The 15,228-nt window shown below is 43.5% G+C and overlaps 2 protein-coding genes across 6 annotated transcripts; both read right to left on the bottom strand.

Annotated features, from left to right (window-relative positions):
- Positions 1-3,552: 3,552 nt before the first annotated feature.
- c1qtnf6a (C1q and TNF related 6a) lies at positions 3,553-7,115 on the bottom strand. Of its 2 annotated transcripts, none has more exons than XM_034592371.1 (3): positions 6,979-7,115; positions 4,928-5,125; positions 3,553-4,301 (listed from the first exon to the last, which is right to left on the bottom strand). In XM_034592371.1, exons 2-3 carry the CDS (start codon positions 5,121-5,123, stop codon positions 3,751-3,753), a joined length of 747 nt encoding a protein of 248 aa, XP_034448262.1. In that variant the 5' UTR covers positions 5,124-5,125; positions 6,979-7,115; the 3' UTR covers positions 3,553-3,750. The 2 variants fall into 2 exon arrangements, with proteins under 2 accessions (XP_034448262.1, XP_034448261.1); XM_034592370.1 differs by having other exon boundaries at positions 4,928-5,131; positions 6,979-7,112.
- Positions 7,116-9,425: 2,310 nt separating this feature from the next.
- il2rb (interleukin 2 receptor, beta) lies at positions 9,426-15,019 on the bottom strand. Of its 4 annotated transcripts, none has more exons than XM_034592367.1 (10): positions 14,778-15,019; positions 13,862-13,944; positions 13,579-13,729; positions 13,360-13,426; positions 12,819-12,909; positions 12,505-12,650; positions 11,482-11,644; positions 11,248-11,350; positions 10,736-10,814; positions 9,426-10,436 (listed from the first exon to the last, which is right to left on the bottom strand). In XM_034592367.1, exons 1-10 carry the CDS (start codon positions 14,780-14,782, stop codon positions 9,639-9,641), a joined length of 1,686 nt encoding a protein of 561 aa, XP_034448258.1. In that variant the 5' UTR covers positions 14,783-15,019; the 3' UTR covers positions 9,426-9,638. The 4 variants fall into 4 exon arrangements, with proteins under 4 accessions (XP_034448258.1, XP_034448257.1, XP_034448255.1 ...); XM_034592366.1 differs by having other exon boundaries at positions 10,736-10,823; positions 13,579-13,723; positions 14,778-15,018; XM_034592364.1 differs by having other exon boundaries at positions 10,736-10,823; positions 14,778-15,017.
- Between the last annotated feature and the right edge of the window lie 209 nt (positions 15,020-15,228).

Here is a 15,228-nt window from a genome sequence, read left to right as displayed (position 1 = left end):
CCGCGCCTGCGATTTCTGTGGCGTCACAGCTCTGTTGTGACGACCACGCAGGCTTTGTAGCAGGACGTGGCAGAGAGACCTCGCCGAAGTGATGTCACAGAGCGTCACGTCACCGAAACCCTTTTGGTTCGCGACGTCACCACAGATGCGATGGTTTTGTCACTAGATTGGTTTTATTATGTAGTTGCACTAGTGCGTTAGTCGTCAGCTAATTTATTTCACGTCGTGCAAGGGAATGTTTATATTGAGCATGAGAGGGATTTTTATGTTGAAAATATTATTGAACGCTGTCGGCATCAGAAACAGGTGGAAATGTTTCATACCTCATACACAGATTGAAAAGATGTTCACACCTCCACCTCAAAACATGAAGCCTCCTGCTCTTTCAGACCAAGGTTCATTAGCATGAAGAAATCCATTAAATTGTGTGTAACCGGAATCATCTCTGACAATATTTCAGCAGCTTGCTTCCTGTGACACATTCCGGGCAGGTTGTAACGCCGCTGCCTCGTCGCGGAGACGCACAGCAGCTCCAGCGAACCCTGGACCGAGAAGCTGGATTTGTCTCAGCTTGTCTTTGAGACATAATGCTGGAGTCTCCACATTCTTTTGATTTCACCTCAGCTGTGCATCCACAGACCAGATTTTCCTAAAGGGAACGTTTTTCTTTCATTGCTTGTTGTCGTCGTCTTTGTGTTTTCATGCACAAGCTGCAGTTGTTAACGCTGATCTATACCGGAGAACCCTGGAGACTGCAGCCCCTCCACACCCTGAATATGATCAATGTTTGTAAGGGCAGCGTTTTAAAGACGCAGTGTTTTGTAGCAAGGAGATGAACTAATTACACAAAACAGACAGAGTGTTATTGAGCAGGTACAATGCTAATGCGTTGTTGTGAGCATACGTCACCCTACACAGGTCGGGTTGGTGTTCAGTATTTTAAATCCAATTGTAAAGTCGGTGCAAGTTGAGGCTAACGTCAGTGTTAATGTCTGAGTATTTAAAGGGGAATTCCAGTATGTTTCACCCTATGTTTATAAACGTGGGTGTGTCAATGAATTGTACTTACAAAAACATTTGGAACTAGTCCAGCAGTTTGTCTCAGTGGCTACAATGTTATCTTGAGGGGCAACTGCGACAGTCCATGAAATAGGGAAAGGCTCAAGTCCGCCAATATGTTAAACTCAATGAGAAATCTTAGATCCCTCAACAGCACAGACATTCGTATTCTGTAGCCACAGCATCCACAGGAACGCCACCAGTTTCCAGACCTTTGCACCCGTCCCTCCTCGACTATATCGGAAAAAGATTTAGCCACGTTCCCGACTCTTGCAACAACCTAAGAGAATTGAAAGTGAGACTTCTCGTTGAGCAAGACATGTATATTTTTTGCCAAACTCTTAGCAAAGACCTAGAATAACAATTTTGAGTCTTTTATAGCTGGAAAAAAGCACTCAACATTTTGAGGGACTGTCGCAGTTGCCCCATAAGATTACACTGTAGCCACTGTCGCTGCTGCTGGTGCAGACAGGACTGGACCAATGCATTTAAACACCAACATTTACAAACATAGGGCCCAGGTTGAAAACTCAAGTAAAGGTTTGCTCATGGTTGGAGTCAGGTTAAATCCCATAACGATAAGGACAAGGACTGGATCATATGATTCATATGAAGAGATGGATGAGAAGAAAGTGCCTTTGGTTGCATACGTTTACACAGCAAAAAAAGTATTTTTGTAGAAGGACTTAATTTTTACACAATACAGTGAGAAGCTGTACGAGGTCTATTTAAAGTACTGGGCCTTGTTCATGACGTGTGATTATAGGAAATAGCGGAGCCCTTCAGCCGATTTGCCTGAATCCTCTTTGCAGTGGTTGTGTCCAGTGGATTGTGTCATTTGTGGTTTGTACTTTACCGGATGTCATGGACATGGTTTGTGCCATGTTGTTCTGCAAGTCACTAAGATGTACATGTTCGCACGGTGTCGTCTCACTGCCTTTCGGTTTATTTCTTTTCTATGAGTGTGAGATGTTGTGTCAGAGGGGACACTGTTGTTTCTGAAATTCAATCAAACCTTATTAAACGTCAGTGTCTGTTTTCCCCTAGAAGCATAAAAAAAATAGGAAAACACACCTTTTTATCCCACGCTCACCTTACCAGTGTTTGGATCGCCAAGTTAATTGTATTTTCATATCTCTTTTGTATTTTTGTTATGTTCTTTTATTGTATTTTCTTATGTGACTGTCCATATGTTTTTCTCTGCTGTGCAAACGACAAAATGGAAATAATTTTGTAAGGCAAAAAAAACCAACCGCTGTTTATTTATTAACAGAATAAAATCTATGAGTACATTCTGCTTTTGTAACGAGGAAATCAATCATCATGGGCTTTTTATTAAGCTCAGAGTTTGATGGCCGACTTGTTTACCGCCACAACGTTACTGCTCTGAACAGATGAAATGTTTGTTGAAGCTGCAGCACCAAACTCTGTCCTACATTTTGACCTCATTCCACATCCTAGCATCAAATAGTGGCACACAGCGATGTCTGTTTTTGTAAAACACGCATTGTTCCTCCTCCCGTTCACGGGGAAAATGCAAATTCGAAGTTTCATCTGTATCATGATGCCATTCATCGCCTGGTCTACATACTACAGAAATAAAGGTCGTGGGGCATGAAGGACAATTTATCAGTCTCTCTTTGTCTCCAATGAATATAAGAAATTATATATTCTCAGTTTTATAATACTGGCACTAAATTAATATTGACCTGCCACATTAGCATATTCATCACGGCGTTGTCTCGACGGCGTGAAGCAGAACAGTCACATTGTGTGGTGAGGAGTGACAGGAAGTCCAGTAGCTGGGGGAGGAAAAATGTCCAGATAACAACATCATCAGTGGAGCAAACGGAAATGTCAACAGGAAATACCAACTGCTTTTTCTTTAAAGATAAGGAGACTTGTGGAAGATTGAGCTTGAAAAGGATCATAAACACGGCTGCTGCTCATAAACTGAAGGTCCGTCTAAGACAATCGACGTACTTATTATCGGCTGCACACTTGTTATGTTTATTGTAAATCCCCCGAAAAAGTGCATAAATCGTTGAAACTTATATAAAAGCCAAACTCATGAACAGTCATTAATCAAATTCCGTTTATTTTTATGAAAAATATCGACTATAAAATCATTGCAGACAAACCAGGTTTTTTTAACTACAGCAGCTGTCAGAAACTGGGTCGAACCATTATTCTTTAAAATAAAAGCACAGCATTCATTTTGTTGCTGCCCTGCTTTATATAGAGTTGAATTGTAGAGGTTTTATTTGGAAAAGTTTATGATTTTGATCACAAAAGATTGTGTCGCTTGAGTAAATCGCTGAAACTTATATAAAAGCCCCACACAAGAACAGTAATTAAGCAAATTCTGTTTAATTTTATGAAAAACATTGACTATAAAATCTTCATTGCAGACAAACCAGGCAGGATGAGCACACTTTTTTAAAACTACATTCTGAAGTAGCATAAGAAAACAGTCCATTTCAAACAGGCAGGTTTAGATCAGGCCCTGTACGAGTACTTTCAAACTTCTAGCACTTTGTGGTGTCCATTGTGGTAATGAGTGTATTAAGTTTACTTCACATTTTGTCAAAGAGAGTTCGGTGGAGCACGCTGGACGTCTTCTTCTTCTCCAAAAAGCAAAGGTTCTTCTTCCCAACTGTCACATCCTCAGCTCGTCTTCTCTCTCGCTCATCAGTCCTCCACACTCCCTTTGATGAGGTATCCACTGAAGGTGATGTAGACGTCCACGTCGTCACTGTAAATGGCGTTCTCCCTCTCCCTCTTGTACATCCGGACCCACACCTCGTCGTCCAGCTCCAGCTCCAGCAGCAGACTCTGGCTCTGCATGATGGAGCGGTCGCTGGGCTGGGCGTACACGATGGCCTGCTCTTTGTCGTTCCTCATGATGTGTACGTACGTCTCCTTGAAGTTCCATGTGTGGATGTTGACGTTGAAGAAGTAGATCCCTGGGACGTGGCAGAGGAACTTGCCCTCGAACATGTTGAAGTGGCCGTCGAGGTTGACAAAGACCGTGTCGAACAGCAGCGCCTGGTACGACTCCAGGCTGTGCAGGGATTTGCGACGGCCTACGGAGAAGGCAGAGTACTGGACTTTACAGGCGTCTCCTGGAAGACCTGCCTGGCCCTTAGTGCCTTCTGAGCCCATGGGCCCCCTGGAGCCTGGAGGGCCTTCGGGTCCAGCTTTACCTGGTGTTCCTCTGTCGCCTCGTTCTCCTCTGTCACCTACACAGAGTGATAGAAGTCATACTTCTTCATAATACAAGAGAGTAAGAGATTATATTGCTCACAAGAGACCGAATGAAAATAGAAAAGGTGAAAAGAGGCTGATACTTTAACACATTATTTCATATCTTTATTAATTCAAGTTCTATATATTTGATTTTATTTGTGTTTTCTTTTTACTCATAGTTATTTAGAATAAAGTTTAAACTGTAAAATATCAAGTGTCAAAGACAATTATCTGTCATGAGTGTCTGATAACAACATCTTGGGAATTGTTGAACATAAAGAATATCTATATATAGTATATCAGCCAATTTAAAAATAAAAATCCTAATATATATAGTTTTGTCAAAAGCAAACAAAAATCCACATTGTCCGGGCTCCAGTCAACATAAGAGGGAGTGGACCTGGTGTACAGTCATCTCTGAAGTCCAACGCCCTGGATGACTTCATGTCTCGGAAAGGAGCTGAGCCCTTTTTGTTAGCTTCATTTACATATATCATATATTTTTATAAAGTAAGTCTCATGTTTTGGAAAATTTAAACTTTGACATTTCTCAAAATCTGCAGTGTGTTTTTCACCACATGAGTAAGTCCAGTGTCCGGTTTGATTGCCTTTGATCTACCTTTGAGGATGGTCATGTTGATGTAGGTGCGGACCTCTGGCACGTGATTGAACCCAGCTGTGTTCGGCTGCTCTCCGCTGCCCTCTGCTGGCTCCAGGTCATCACAGCAGTGCCTGCAGAGGACAGGGGGAGACCTCGGGGGAGGCACCAAATCCGCCAGGGAGGAGAGGGACAGAATGAGGAGAACTCCCAGCATGACTGTGTCTAGAGAGGAAATCATCACAGGTTTGGACGGGCTACAAAGTTTGACACGCTTTAAGTTTGTGAGCCTTTCTACTGGTGGAGTGGAGCAAGTTGGATCAGTCCAGCTTACTGGAAACAAGAAGTCCACAGTGTTTAAACGCCAGTAATAATATTATTAGTCCATATAAATAAAAATGATCTTATCTAAGGTTGATAGCTGCAGCAGTAATGAAGACATATTCAATTTATAAGCCAACAATCCAAATATCAGAGGTTCAGCAGCTGCTTATAGAATCAGATCATTTGTCTTCTAGATGTCGTTCCCAGAACGGTGGAAAGGAGGAAGAGGAATCTTCCACCCTGAGCCAGAGAAAACAGTCGTTACCCAAAGAAGAAGCTGGAGTCTGGAATTGTGGCAAAACAAATAAAGTAAAAATTCCACATATTTCTTCATAAATTGCTGATGTGTTGAAAGTGGAATAAACTCTAGAATATTTCCCTCTGTATAGACAGTTCACAGAGTTGAGACTGACGCTGATGCTCTTCTCATCCAAATCCCAAAAGTTAAGAAAGTGACATAATAATAGTCGACAAGGATCATAAATCACCTGAGAAACGACCCAGCAGACATCCCATAATTTAACAACAATTACATCCGGAAGCTTAACTCCTCACAACGATGAACCCAGATGAACCCAGAGAAAGTCAGCAGAGTAACTTTTTTTTTCCCGCCCAGGCTGAGAATGTTTGGGTGGAAACGTTGTGAAACGTCTGCCAGACTCCAGTGATTAGACGTGTGTGCTGCTGTGTTTACATACATGTAGAACAGCTGGATCCAGTTGCATCCTGCACACATGACAGGGTTTACATGTGCTCAGTAAGAGACCTCACACACACACACATCTATCAGAGGTTATGATTATGTTTAGCTCCAGTAGATTTTCTCTGAAATACAATTCAATTTAAATAAATCGGTCATTTCACAGATTGTGTTTGGTTGCTGCACAAAAACAAACAGCAGATTATGTTTGTTTGTTTGAAATATGAAAAATAAAACAACTACAAAGATGCACAGCGGAGCTACAAAGAAACATAACAACTATATAAACAAAACAACTACAAAGAGACACAAAACATGTATGATGAGAGGTGAATTTGTCGCGCCTCCCTAGATTACATACAAAGTCAATGCAAAGACACAATTAGATGCGAGAATCACACAAATGAGGAGAAGCAAACTTACACATTCTCCTTGTAGAAACAACGTGTCGAAGAACTGCTGGAATTTCTCCGCAGCTCTGCAGCTGCTAAGTTCACATTCAATGTAAATACACAGTTTTTTTTTTAATTAGTGAAGTGGAAACCTGCTGCTTGTGTTAATGTTCTGAAGAGATTTGCAGAGTGAACCACAGACGCTCATTCAGTGGGTTTGAAATGGCTCCTGAGCGAAGATCTTACATAACTGTTAATGTGGAAAACCCCATTTGTACTGGAAGCTTGTACATTAAAGGTATACGATCCTGAACGTTCATATATATGTATGAACTCTACTGTCTCGGGGCGTCTGCATGCATGCTGAGGTTTTTTTCACTTTAATATACACGTGTAGAGATATACCTTATGCTTTTGGGTTATAGTATATCCCATAAGCACAAGTTACTACAAGCAGGGGCAAGATGCAGCAATGGAAGCTCTGGAGTGTGCATGTAGCAGATCATGCATTCGACTCTACAGGAGCATTTCTCCAGCATATTAATGGTCCACAGTGCAGAACAGACTCTAGTGAAGTTCAATCCCAACACTCCCATTCAGCGCTCATGCAACCATCACACAAGCAACTGAGATTTTTTTATCTGAATGAATCTCACCTCGTTCACGTCTGTGCAGCCGCTGAGGAGACGAAGGACGGAGGAGAGACGTTCCTGAGTCAGCAGCCCTCCTCCTCCTCCCTGTGTCTCTGTGTCAGACGTTTCCCACAGATCCCTCCAGTGGACAGAGTCTCATGGAGACGCAGCCAACAAGTTTCTGTCCATTGATTTTACAGTAAAAACCTGAGGGGGGGGGGGACAGTTTAATATCTGTGGAACAACAGCTCCTGAAGATACAAAAATCAGCTGTTACAGCAGCAAAAGGCAGAAAATATGTTGTTTCTGACACGCCCGTGGGGGGGGGGGGGGGGGGGGGGGGGGTGTTCACTCACTCCCCAGAGGTCATGGAAAGTCCTGGTCTGCATTTCCGCTGTGCTGAATTCCGCCATGCCCCCCTGCATCTGCTGCAGCTGCAGGACGAGAGACAGAGAGGGAGGGGGGGGGGGGGAGAGAGAGAGAGAGAGAGAGAGGGAGAGAGAGAGAGAGAGAGAGGGAGAGGGAGAGGGAGGGAGAGTGAGAGAGAGAGACAGAGAGAGAGAGAGAGAGAGAGAGAGAGAGAGCAATGTGAATTAGTGGGTGATTTTTATTCTTCTGAGTGTTCTCAGATGTGTATCAGTCCTTTAATGCTTAGTTCTTTGAGGGAGGTGACAGGGACGTGTAAAGCTCAATGGCAAATAAGTAAACACAGCAAAAAATCCCATAAATACGACAGCAGATAAGAAAACGATGACAAATGAGACAACTTCACGAGAACTACAAATCAAAACACACAACAGCGAACAAGAAAAATTTACGATATGTAAAAAAACACGACAGCAGATAAGACAACACAACCACAAATGGTTTGGTGAAATGATCCCATGCATCTCCCTGTCGTCTGCACATAGAACCCTGAGAGAACCAGAGGGGGTTGAAGCAGGATTCGTGGACACGTGTAACGTGCAACAGCTGTTGAACATTATCGTCTTCAGGTCCTGAGGGTCCAGGTTTCATAGATTGTTTTGCTGCTACATCACGAGAACATTCCTTTGTGGTTTTGGTTCTGCCCGATGTAAACGATTAGGCATCTGAAGCCACCTGATGCCAGCTCATGGAGTCGTCCTGTACACACAGTCAGAAGGAATCAGACTCTCATCATGGTTCTGTCATCTCCCTGCGTCGGCTCTTCTTTCTGCAGACGAACACCACAAGTCTCATTCATCTCCGAATCCAGCAGCTGCATCATCTCACAAACATCACTTGGAAACGACTGGAAACTTTATTTTTTTTATTCTCAAAACACCAACCTGCATTTTCATCTCAAAACATATTGTTAGTGGCAGATATAATTATGGGGGAATTCAGATTTGGACGACAGCAAAGTCCAAACCATAAAGCGTTCTTGTGGCATAACTCAGGAAAAACAAAGGGGATGGACAGCTGCCTCACGAGGATCTTAAATAGTTCTTTTTTTCCAGTGCTAACAAGAGTATGAGTACAACCATGTGGTTCTAAATCCCTCTCTGCACGCAGACATGTCAGCGTATTAAGTTACCATGTGTTTCATTTGGAGCAGTGACCACGATTCACAGTGTCGCTCCACTTTAACTCAAACATAACACCGTTTTTTTCTTCCACAGTAGCAGATGAGTTTCAGATGATGGATTTGTTCAGAGGCCATTTTTCAATCAGGAGCTGTAGTGATTTCTTAATGACTGGAAAACAGTAGCTGGGTGTTTTGTCTTGTTTGTTGTATAAAAGTAGTTAAATCTCTCAAAAGCCCCTTTTCCACTGGTCCAAAAAACCAATAACACCCACTATACATTTGACTTTTGTCTGAATGGGAACGGATAGAATCAGCATTCTCTTACTGGTCAAATGACGGCAGAAGTGGCAGGTTTTCACCGGCTCCTGCTCCGATCGGCAGGGATGGAAACACCAGAAAGGCAAACTTCTCCACTGGCAATGGGAGAGAAGTCATTCACCTTTTTTACAGTGTTTACCTGTGTTTTAAAAAAACAGCGTATACCTACAAATTTTGGTTTCAAAGAGGTAATAACCATTTTGATTCTATTTATTTCATCTAATATGTTTTTCATCCATATAACGATGGTAACAACTGGATACTTAACGCATGTTGTCAAGAATAGTGACACGTGATGTGATGTGCGAAGCTGTTGTGAAATGGAAAGAAGACACTGATGAAGAGCTTGTTCTCTGTGAGGTGAACGGATGTCACTGGTTGAGTTAAATGTCAAACCACACTCTAATACACACACTCACACACACGCACACACAACTCCAGGACCACCTGACAGGACATGTAAACACTTGAAACAACACACACACACACACTAACACGCACACACACAAATGGGGGCGTTTCACACACTCTCTGTCACACCGGCTCATGTGCCCACCTCGCAGCCCTCGTTCCACGCTGACACAGGAAGCGAAAGGGTGACCCATTTCTACCAGAGCTTTTATTTAGTTTGGTCTCTACACAGATGTCAACGAATGCAACGGAAACACATTACAGCACGTGTAGCGTAGCAACATCTACCTCTCAGCTCGCCTCTTCTGAGCTGAAACTGCACATGAGCGCTCCACTCTCAAACTACAATACACAGTATACACAGATCACATGTTCAATGATCACACAGGGATTCTCCTGGAATTCGTCAGATAGATTTATTGCTGAATGTGGTCTGTAGTTCTTTGATTGTGAGATAGCCTCGTTTACAAGGCTCAGCAGACATTGAGGACGACCTGCACATGGGGCCAGCCACAGGCCAGGCCGCGTAGTTACTGTCAGCAGCTGCCACATCTTCCTCCTCCTCCTCCTCCTCCTCCTCCTCCTGGCTATCAGAGTATATCTGATTGAGACCGGGGAGGTGAAGAGGGGACAGGACAGAGGAGGGAAAGCACACCCAGGAAGGAGGATGCAGAGGGAGGATAAGAGGAGGTGAGCTCGGGGGATCATCTGAGACCTTGTCCCCTTCTGCAGCCATGCTCGTCTTGTCCGACTTGTCCTCTTCGTCTTCCTGTCCGATGCCAAAGCCTGAGTCTGGGCTCTGCGGCTCCCTCTTCAGACGCTCGTAGGCTGAGGAGGAGGTGAGGGAGGGGCAGAGGGCGAGGTGAAGCCGGCCCTCGTTGTGCAGGTTGTGGAAATCGTCCTGGTAGGTGAAGTAGACGGGATTGGGGTCAGTTCGAGCTACGCTGCTGGAGGTGCTGGACATGAAGTAGCCCATGTTAGAGAAGCAGGAGGAGGAGGAGGAGGAGGAGTCATCCACAACTTTGCTGGTGTCAGAGCCAGCAGAGGGGAAGCCCCTGATGTGGAGCAGAGCGATGGTGGAGATGGAGGAAGGAGAGGCGGGGGGGACAGTATCCCAGCCTTCACACACCTCCACCGGGGAGATGTGATCGCCTGGCTGAGCCATGAAGTACGATTCAGGAGCTGACAGAGGATTCAGCCATTTCTGAGGAATAAGAAACGATTTAGACAAGAAAACCCACCAGAGGAATCAGTAGAGAACATTACTTGAATCTGAAAGTTTTCTGAACACGTGTGTGTGCATGCGTCAGTGTTGCCTGGAAATCAAGCAACAAACCACAACAAAAAGCATGTTTTTTTTCTGTGGTTTAAAAGAGAATTTCTCTAATCTGTGACTGACTGCGGCTGCAACTCTCTGCTCTTATAAATAGATTTTGTGAAAACACCTGCAGTTACTGAAGCAGGACTTTCAAGCACAAGATGTAGAGATAAGTTTATTTTTACCTTGAGATTTCCTCCCTGGACAGAGTGGATGGTGTGGAAGTAGTAGGAAGGGTTTGGCACCGGCTTCACTTTGAGCCGCCTGCAGCAGCTTGAAGAAAAAGAAGTAAATAAGAAACACCAGAGCATATAAAAAGATGTACGACATGACGGTTCCCCAAAAACATCTGGATCACCCCCTGGTGGCTGACTGCAGTCATAAAGCACGCCTCTTCCCTGTAAGTGGATGGGACATGGATCAAACTAAAAAGTCGGAATGCACTCCAAACTTTTTATACCTAACCAAAGATGGTTTCTGTCATTCTGTTTGTTTGTTTATTTGATATTCTAAATGAGCCAGAGTTAGCTCTACAAGCTAATTTCCATCTGTCGACCCTAGCCAGTGTTTACTCATCTTATATAATTGTGAATATCAATGGATGCAGTGCAGCACCGTTATCCGAGTGGGATGATACACATGGTCCATCTTTAAATAGTCATTGATGCAAACACAAACCAACGCACAGTTTACTCACCCCTTGTGCACACAACTCAGGTAAAAGACCAGAACTACAACAAGGAAACCCACGGGCAACATCACTACCCACATTATCCGCGGCGTCGGCGGCAGAAGACGATCTGAAACAGAGAGGTGATATTCCAGTGAGTGCAACGCAGGTTTCCCCCAGAACCCCACATGTTTGTTTTCCTGCACAGGATTGGGGACTGCTCCCTGTTGCTGGTGTGGAGCGTGGGTCTCATGCTGTTACCTTGCCCGTGTGATGCGGTCCAGGATGTTGTGGGACTCCAGTTGCTCCAGTGGCCGCTGTGCGTGCCGCCGGGACTGACTCTCACTCGGACCTGGTAGTGGCCCTTTGGCTGCCGAGCATGTATTTTTAACTGCGGCTCTTGTGTGGACAAAGTACTGTCCTCCTGTTAACACAACACAATTTGGCACGGTACTAGAATTAGTCTCAAGTGATTTGTGTGATTTAACACCTGGATTAGCAGCAGTAGCATTTATTTTGCACGAGATACGTGTGAAACCAAGCACAACCTTTTATGCTGCAGACAAATATACTTCATAAACATGCAACACTGAGAGTGGAAGAGGATATTTACATGTATGAATACATGCATACATGCTTTGAAAATTTGTCACCATTAAAATGAATAATAAAACCATGTCAAACCACAAAGAAAATGAACCAGCAAATTGAATATAAATTAATCCTAGTGATGTTTTCACGAGTGTGTTTCATTTAAATTGTACAAATTGTTGTTTTCTTAACACTAGAATGGTTCCTTTATATTTAAATACTTTATATTTACATCAGGAGTGGGACCTCTCCACGGAGGCTACCATGTTTTTTACAGTAGCCCAGACTGGACAAACTATGCACCTTTTGAGTTTTTATGACAACTGACGTCTCTTTCATGTTTGCAAGGGGAGGGTGAGGTGTTTTGTGCTTTCACTTTGAAGACAAATTCCCAAAGAGGAAGGGATTCTATAAATATTGCTGTTATGATTGAGATCAGCTCCAACGACTCGTGTGAATGTCTGTGTCCTGATGGTGAGATCAAAATAATCAAATTATCAATGATGGTCACCTGTTTATTCAATTTCTAACAATATTGAACGTATCGCCAATCCAAATGGCACCAAATAAGACGAACGGTTCGAGATATGCGTTCCACACACGGACAGAAAGACGTTTGTGGAATTAGTAGGTAGACGCTCTTATAGCACGTCACAAATAAGTGTTGTATTATTATCGTTGATAGTCTCTCACCTTCCACATCTGCTGTTTCAGTTTGATCTGAACCTGGAAGTTAAGGGTGGTGAGGAAGCTTGAGAGAGGACTGCCTGGACTCCATGATATCAAGGTCTCATTAGCAGTGCTGCTGACGGCAGGAACACCTGGAGGATTCATTTGAACTGTACACACACACACACACACACACACACACACACACACACACACACACACACACACACACACACACACACACACACAGAAATACCAGTTGACCAACTACTTTTCCAAAGTTTCAGGATCAACTCAAAGGTTTAACAGTTTTTACTGAAGAAGTAAAAGCTACTCACTGTGTTTGTATGGCTCAAACATTGGAAGGTTCTCCAACAACTTGCCGTCACACTCCATGCTGATATTGTTGAATTCATAACGGTTGAAAACCTATAGGCATCCATAACAAAAAAACGGAAATAGCATGTGTAGGTCAGTAAGGGGTTCCTCTACTGGGCGTAGTGCGAGAGCTTGGCGAAGGTCCAAGGTTTCGCTCCCTAGACACCACAGATATGAAACTGCGTGAGCAGGCCATAATGATTGTTTAGGAACTAGCAGATTAAAGGATCTGTAGGGGTTTAAATTGTGACTACAGGAAATGAGACTTCAGAACATGAGAGGACATCAGTATGAGACATCAACGGGCTCCTGAACACTTTCTTCACTGTTGAGCAGCAGATTCTCCACAACAATGTGGATCTGTTTTATATGTCAGTGCCGTCTCTTCCTGATAACACTTTTCTCATGACGGCTGAAGAAAGAATAACAATGAAAAACTTTAGAGATTCTAAAGGGAAAGATATGAACATGCCTTATGAATAACACATATCGGTGACTTACGTGATTTTCGAAGGCAAAAGTACAGCCTGGAGGAGACGTTTCGTGAGGTTTCAGCTTGCAGCTCTGACTAATTATACGTATGAAACAACAGAAATGACCAATAAATCCTTCAGATTTGAGACAGTGGTGACGTTATCAAGTTTTCATCTTCTCATGGAAGCACCTGAGCAAATACACGTTACACTGGCAGAATTAAATAATACATCTGTAACGTCTTACATAATTAGTCTGGAGTATCGTGTTTGGTTCTCGAAGATCCAGATTTTCTTTGTACCGTGGATCCAACAGTCAACACCAGGAGCCACTGGAGAGCTGCTCCACGTGCAGCTGACGTTTCGGACGAAGTCGTTCACGCAGGCGAGTCCTCGAGCTCCAGAGACACAGCAACAGACACAACAACAGACAGGAAGAGAGAAGTTAGATGCATGGACTTTTAGATGGACACACAATGATGGGTTTTCCAATAAGTTAAAATTCAAACTGTCTGTAAAAACATTCTTACTTTGTGACTCTTTGTGGGAGTGGGCTGCGCTGGCTGCAAACAGGACTATGAGGGGCCACAGCATCTCCATGACCACAATATAACTGTAAACAGAGATCATCACAAACAAGTGTTAACACATTAAACTATATTAATAGACAAATGCTGAAAAAATGGAAGTGGAAGTTATAAAGAATAAATGTGATCAAACTGTTCTGAGGAACTGGATTATTGTTGTTAAAACTTTTCTCTGACTCAAAGTGACAGTTGTGAAAACTCGGGTGGGCTGATAACTACCACTCCTGTTTCTGCATCTATTCTGAAAGTCGTTTCATTGAAACCGAATAAGCAACCGTCGTCTGCATAGAGTCGTACCTTTGTTCAGAGAAAACAATACTAGATCCACACTGAGCAAAGAACTAATTTTAAGATGACAGTAGTGAAACTTGGCGGAAAAACACGGGCACCTGTGCCGGTGCTCTATTAACTGTGAGTCACAGTAACAGCTTCCTGTCAGCCATACTGGTAATATGTGATATATTCTACTCCGGCTGATTATAAACTGTCTGCTAATGAAACCGTGAAGAATAAAAGCATAACGGACACATACAATCCTCCTGTAGACACATGAGCCAAAGAGGAGAAACTATCATCTTCATGTTATGTCTCCAGTTTGAGTCATCAGTCATCGCTGGGGTTTTTTTCTGCCAACGTCTGAAATGAGTGGGACTTTGCGAAAGGTGCATCAGTGTAAATGATGATTCACGTTTTAAAATAATTCCACCAGCAGATCGGGAAATCGACATATTACTACCTGAAAGGTGTGAAAACATACACGTTATATGTCCAATTAAACTATCAAATACATGAAAATATAGGCTGCTGTTCACATCATTAATGAATTGTTATTTTTGAACAAGAAAAGGTGAAACACTACCTCATTGGTCTTGGTCAGTGAAGGCAGCAGGGCGTCCCAGAGAGGGAACACATTATCCTCGTCCCCGCTTGACCGATGACTTGGGGGATTTTCTTTTCTTCTGTATCTCCCCCTTTTCTTTCTTTCTTTCTTTCTTTCTCTCCCCTTTTCTTCTACTGGCACATCTCTACCTCTCTCTCGCTCTCTCTCTGACACTCACACTTATCCCTCCGTCTCCTCATTCTCGCTCTGCTCTCTTCTTTTAAGTGCCCAGCAACATTTTTTCACTTTTAACCACAGCGGGCGTCTGGGGCTTACAGGAAGCTATGTATTGAAGCTGTGTGTTGAAGCTGAGAGAGCGAGAGAGAGAGAGAGAGAGAGAGAGAGAGAGAGAGAGAGAGAGAGAGAGAGAGAGGTGGTGGTGGTGGTTGGGGGGGGGGGGGGGGGGGGGTCGGCCAAGGTGTGTGTGCAC

This window comes from Hippoglossus hippoglossus, chromosome 8 (genome assembly GCF_009819705.1).
Source record: "Hippoglossus hippoglossus isolate fHipHip1 chromosome 8, fHipHip1.pri, whole genome shotgun sequence".
NCBI lineage: Eukaryota > Metazoa > Chordata > Actinopteri > Pleuronectiformes > Pleuronectidae > Hippoglossus > Hippoglossus hippoglossus.
This window is presented reverse-complemented; position numbering and strand designations above follow the sequence as displayed.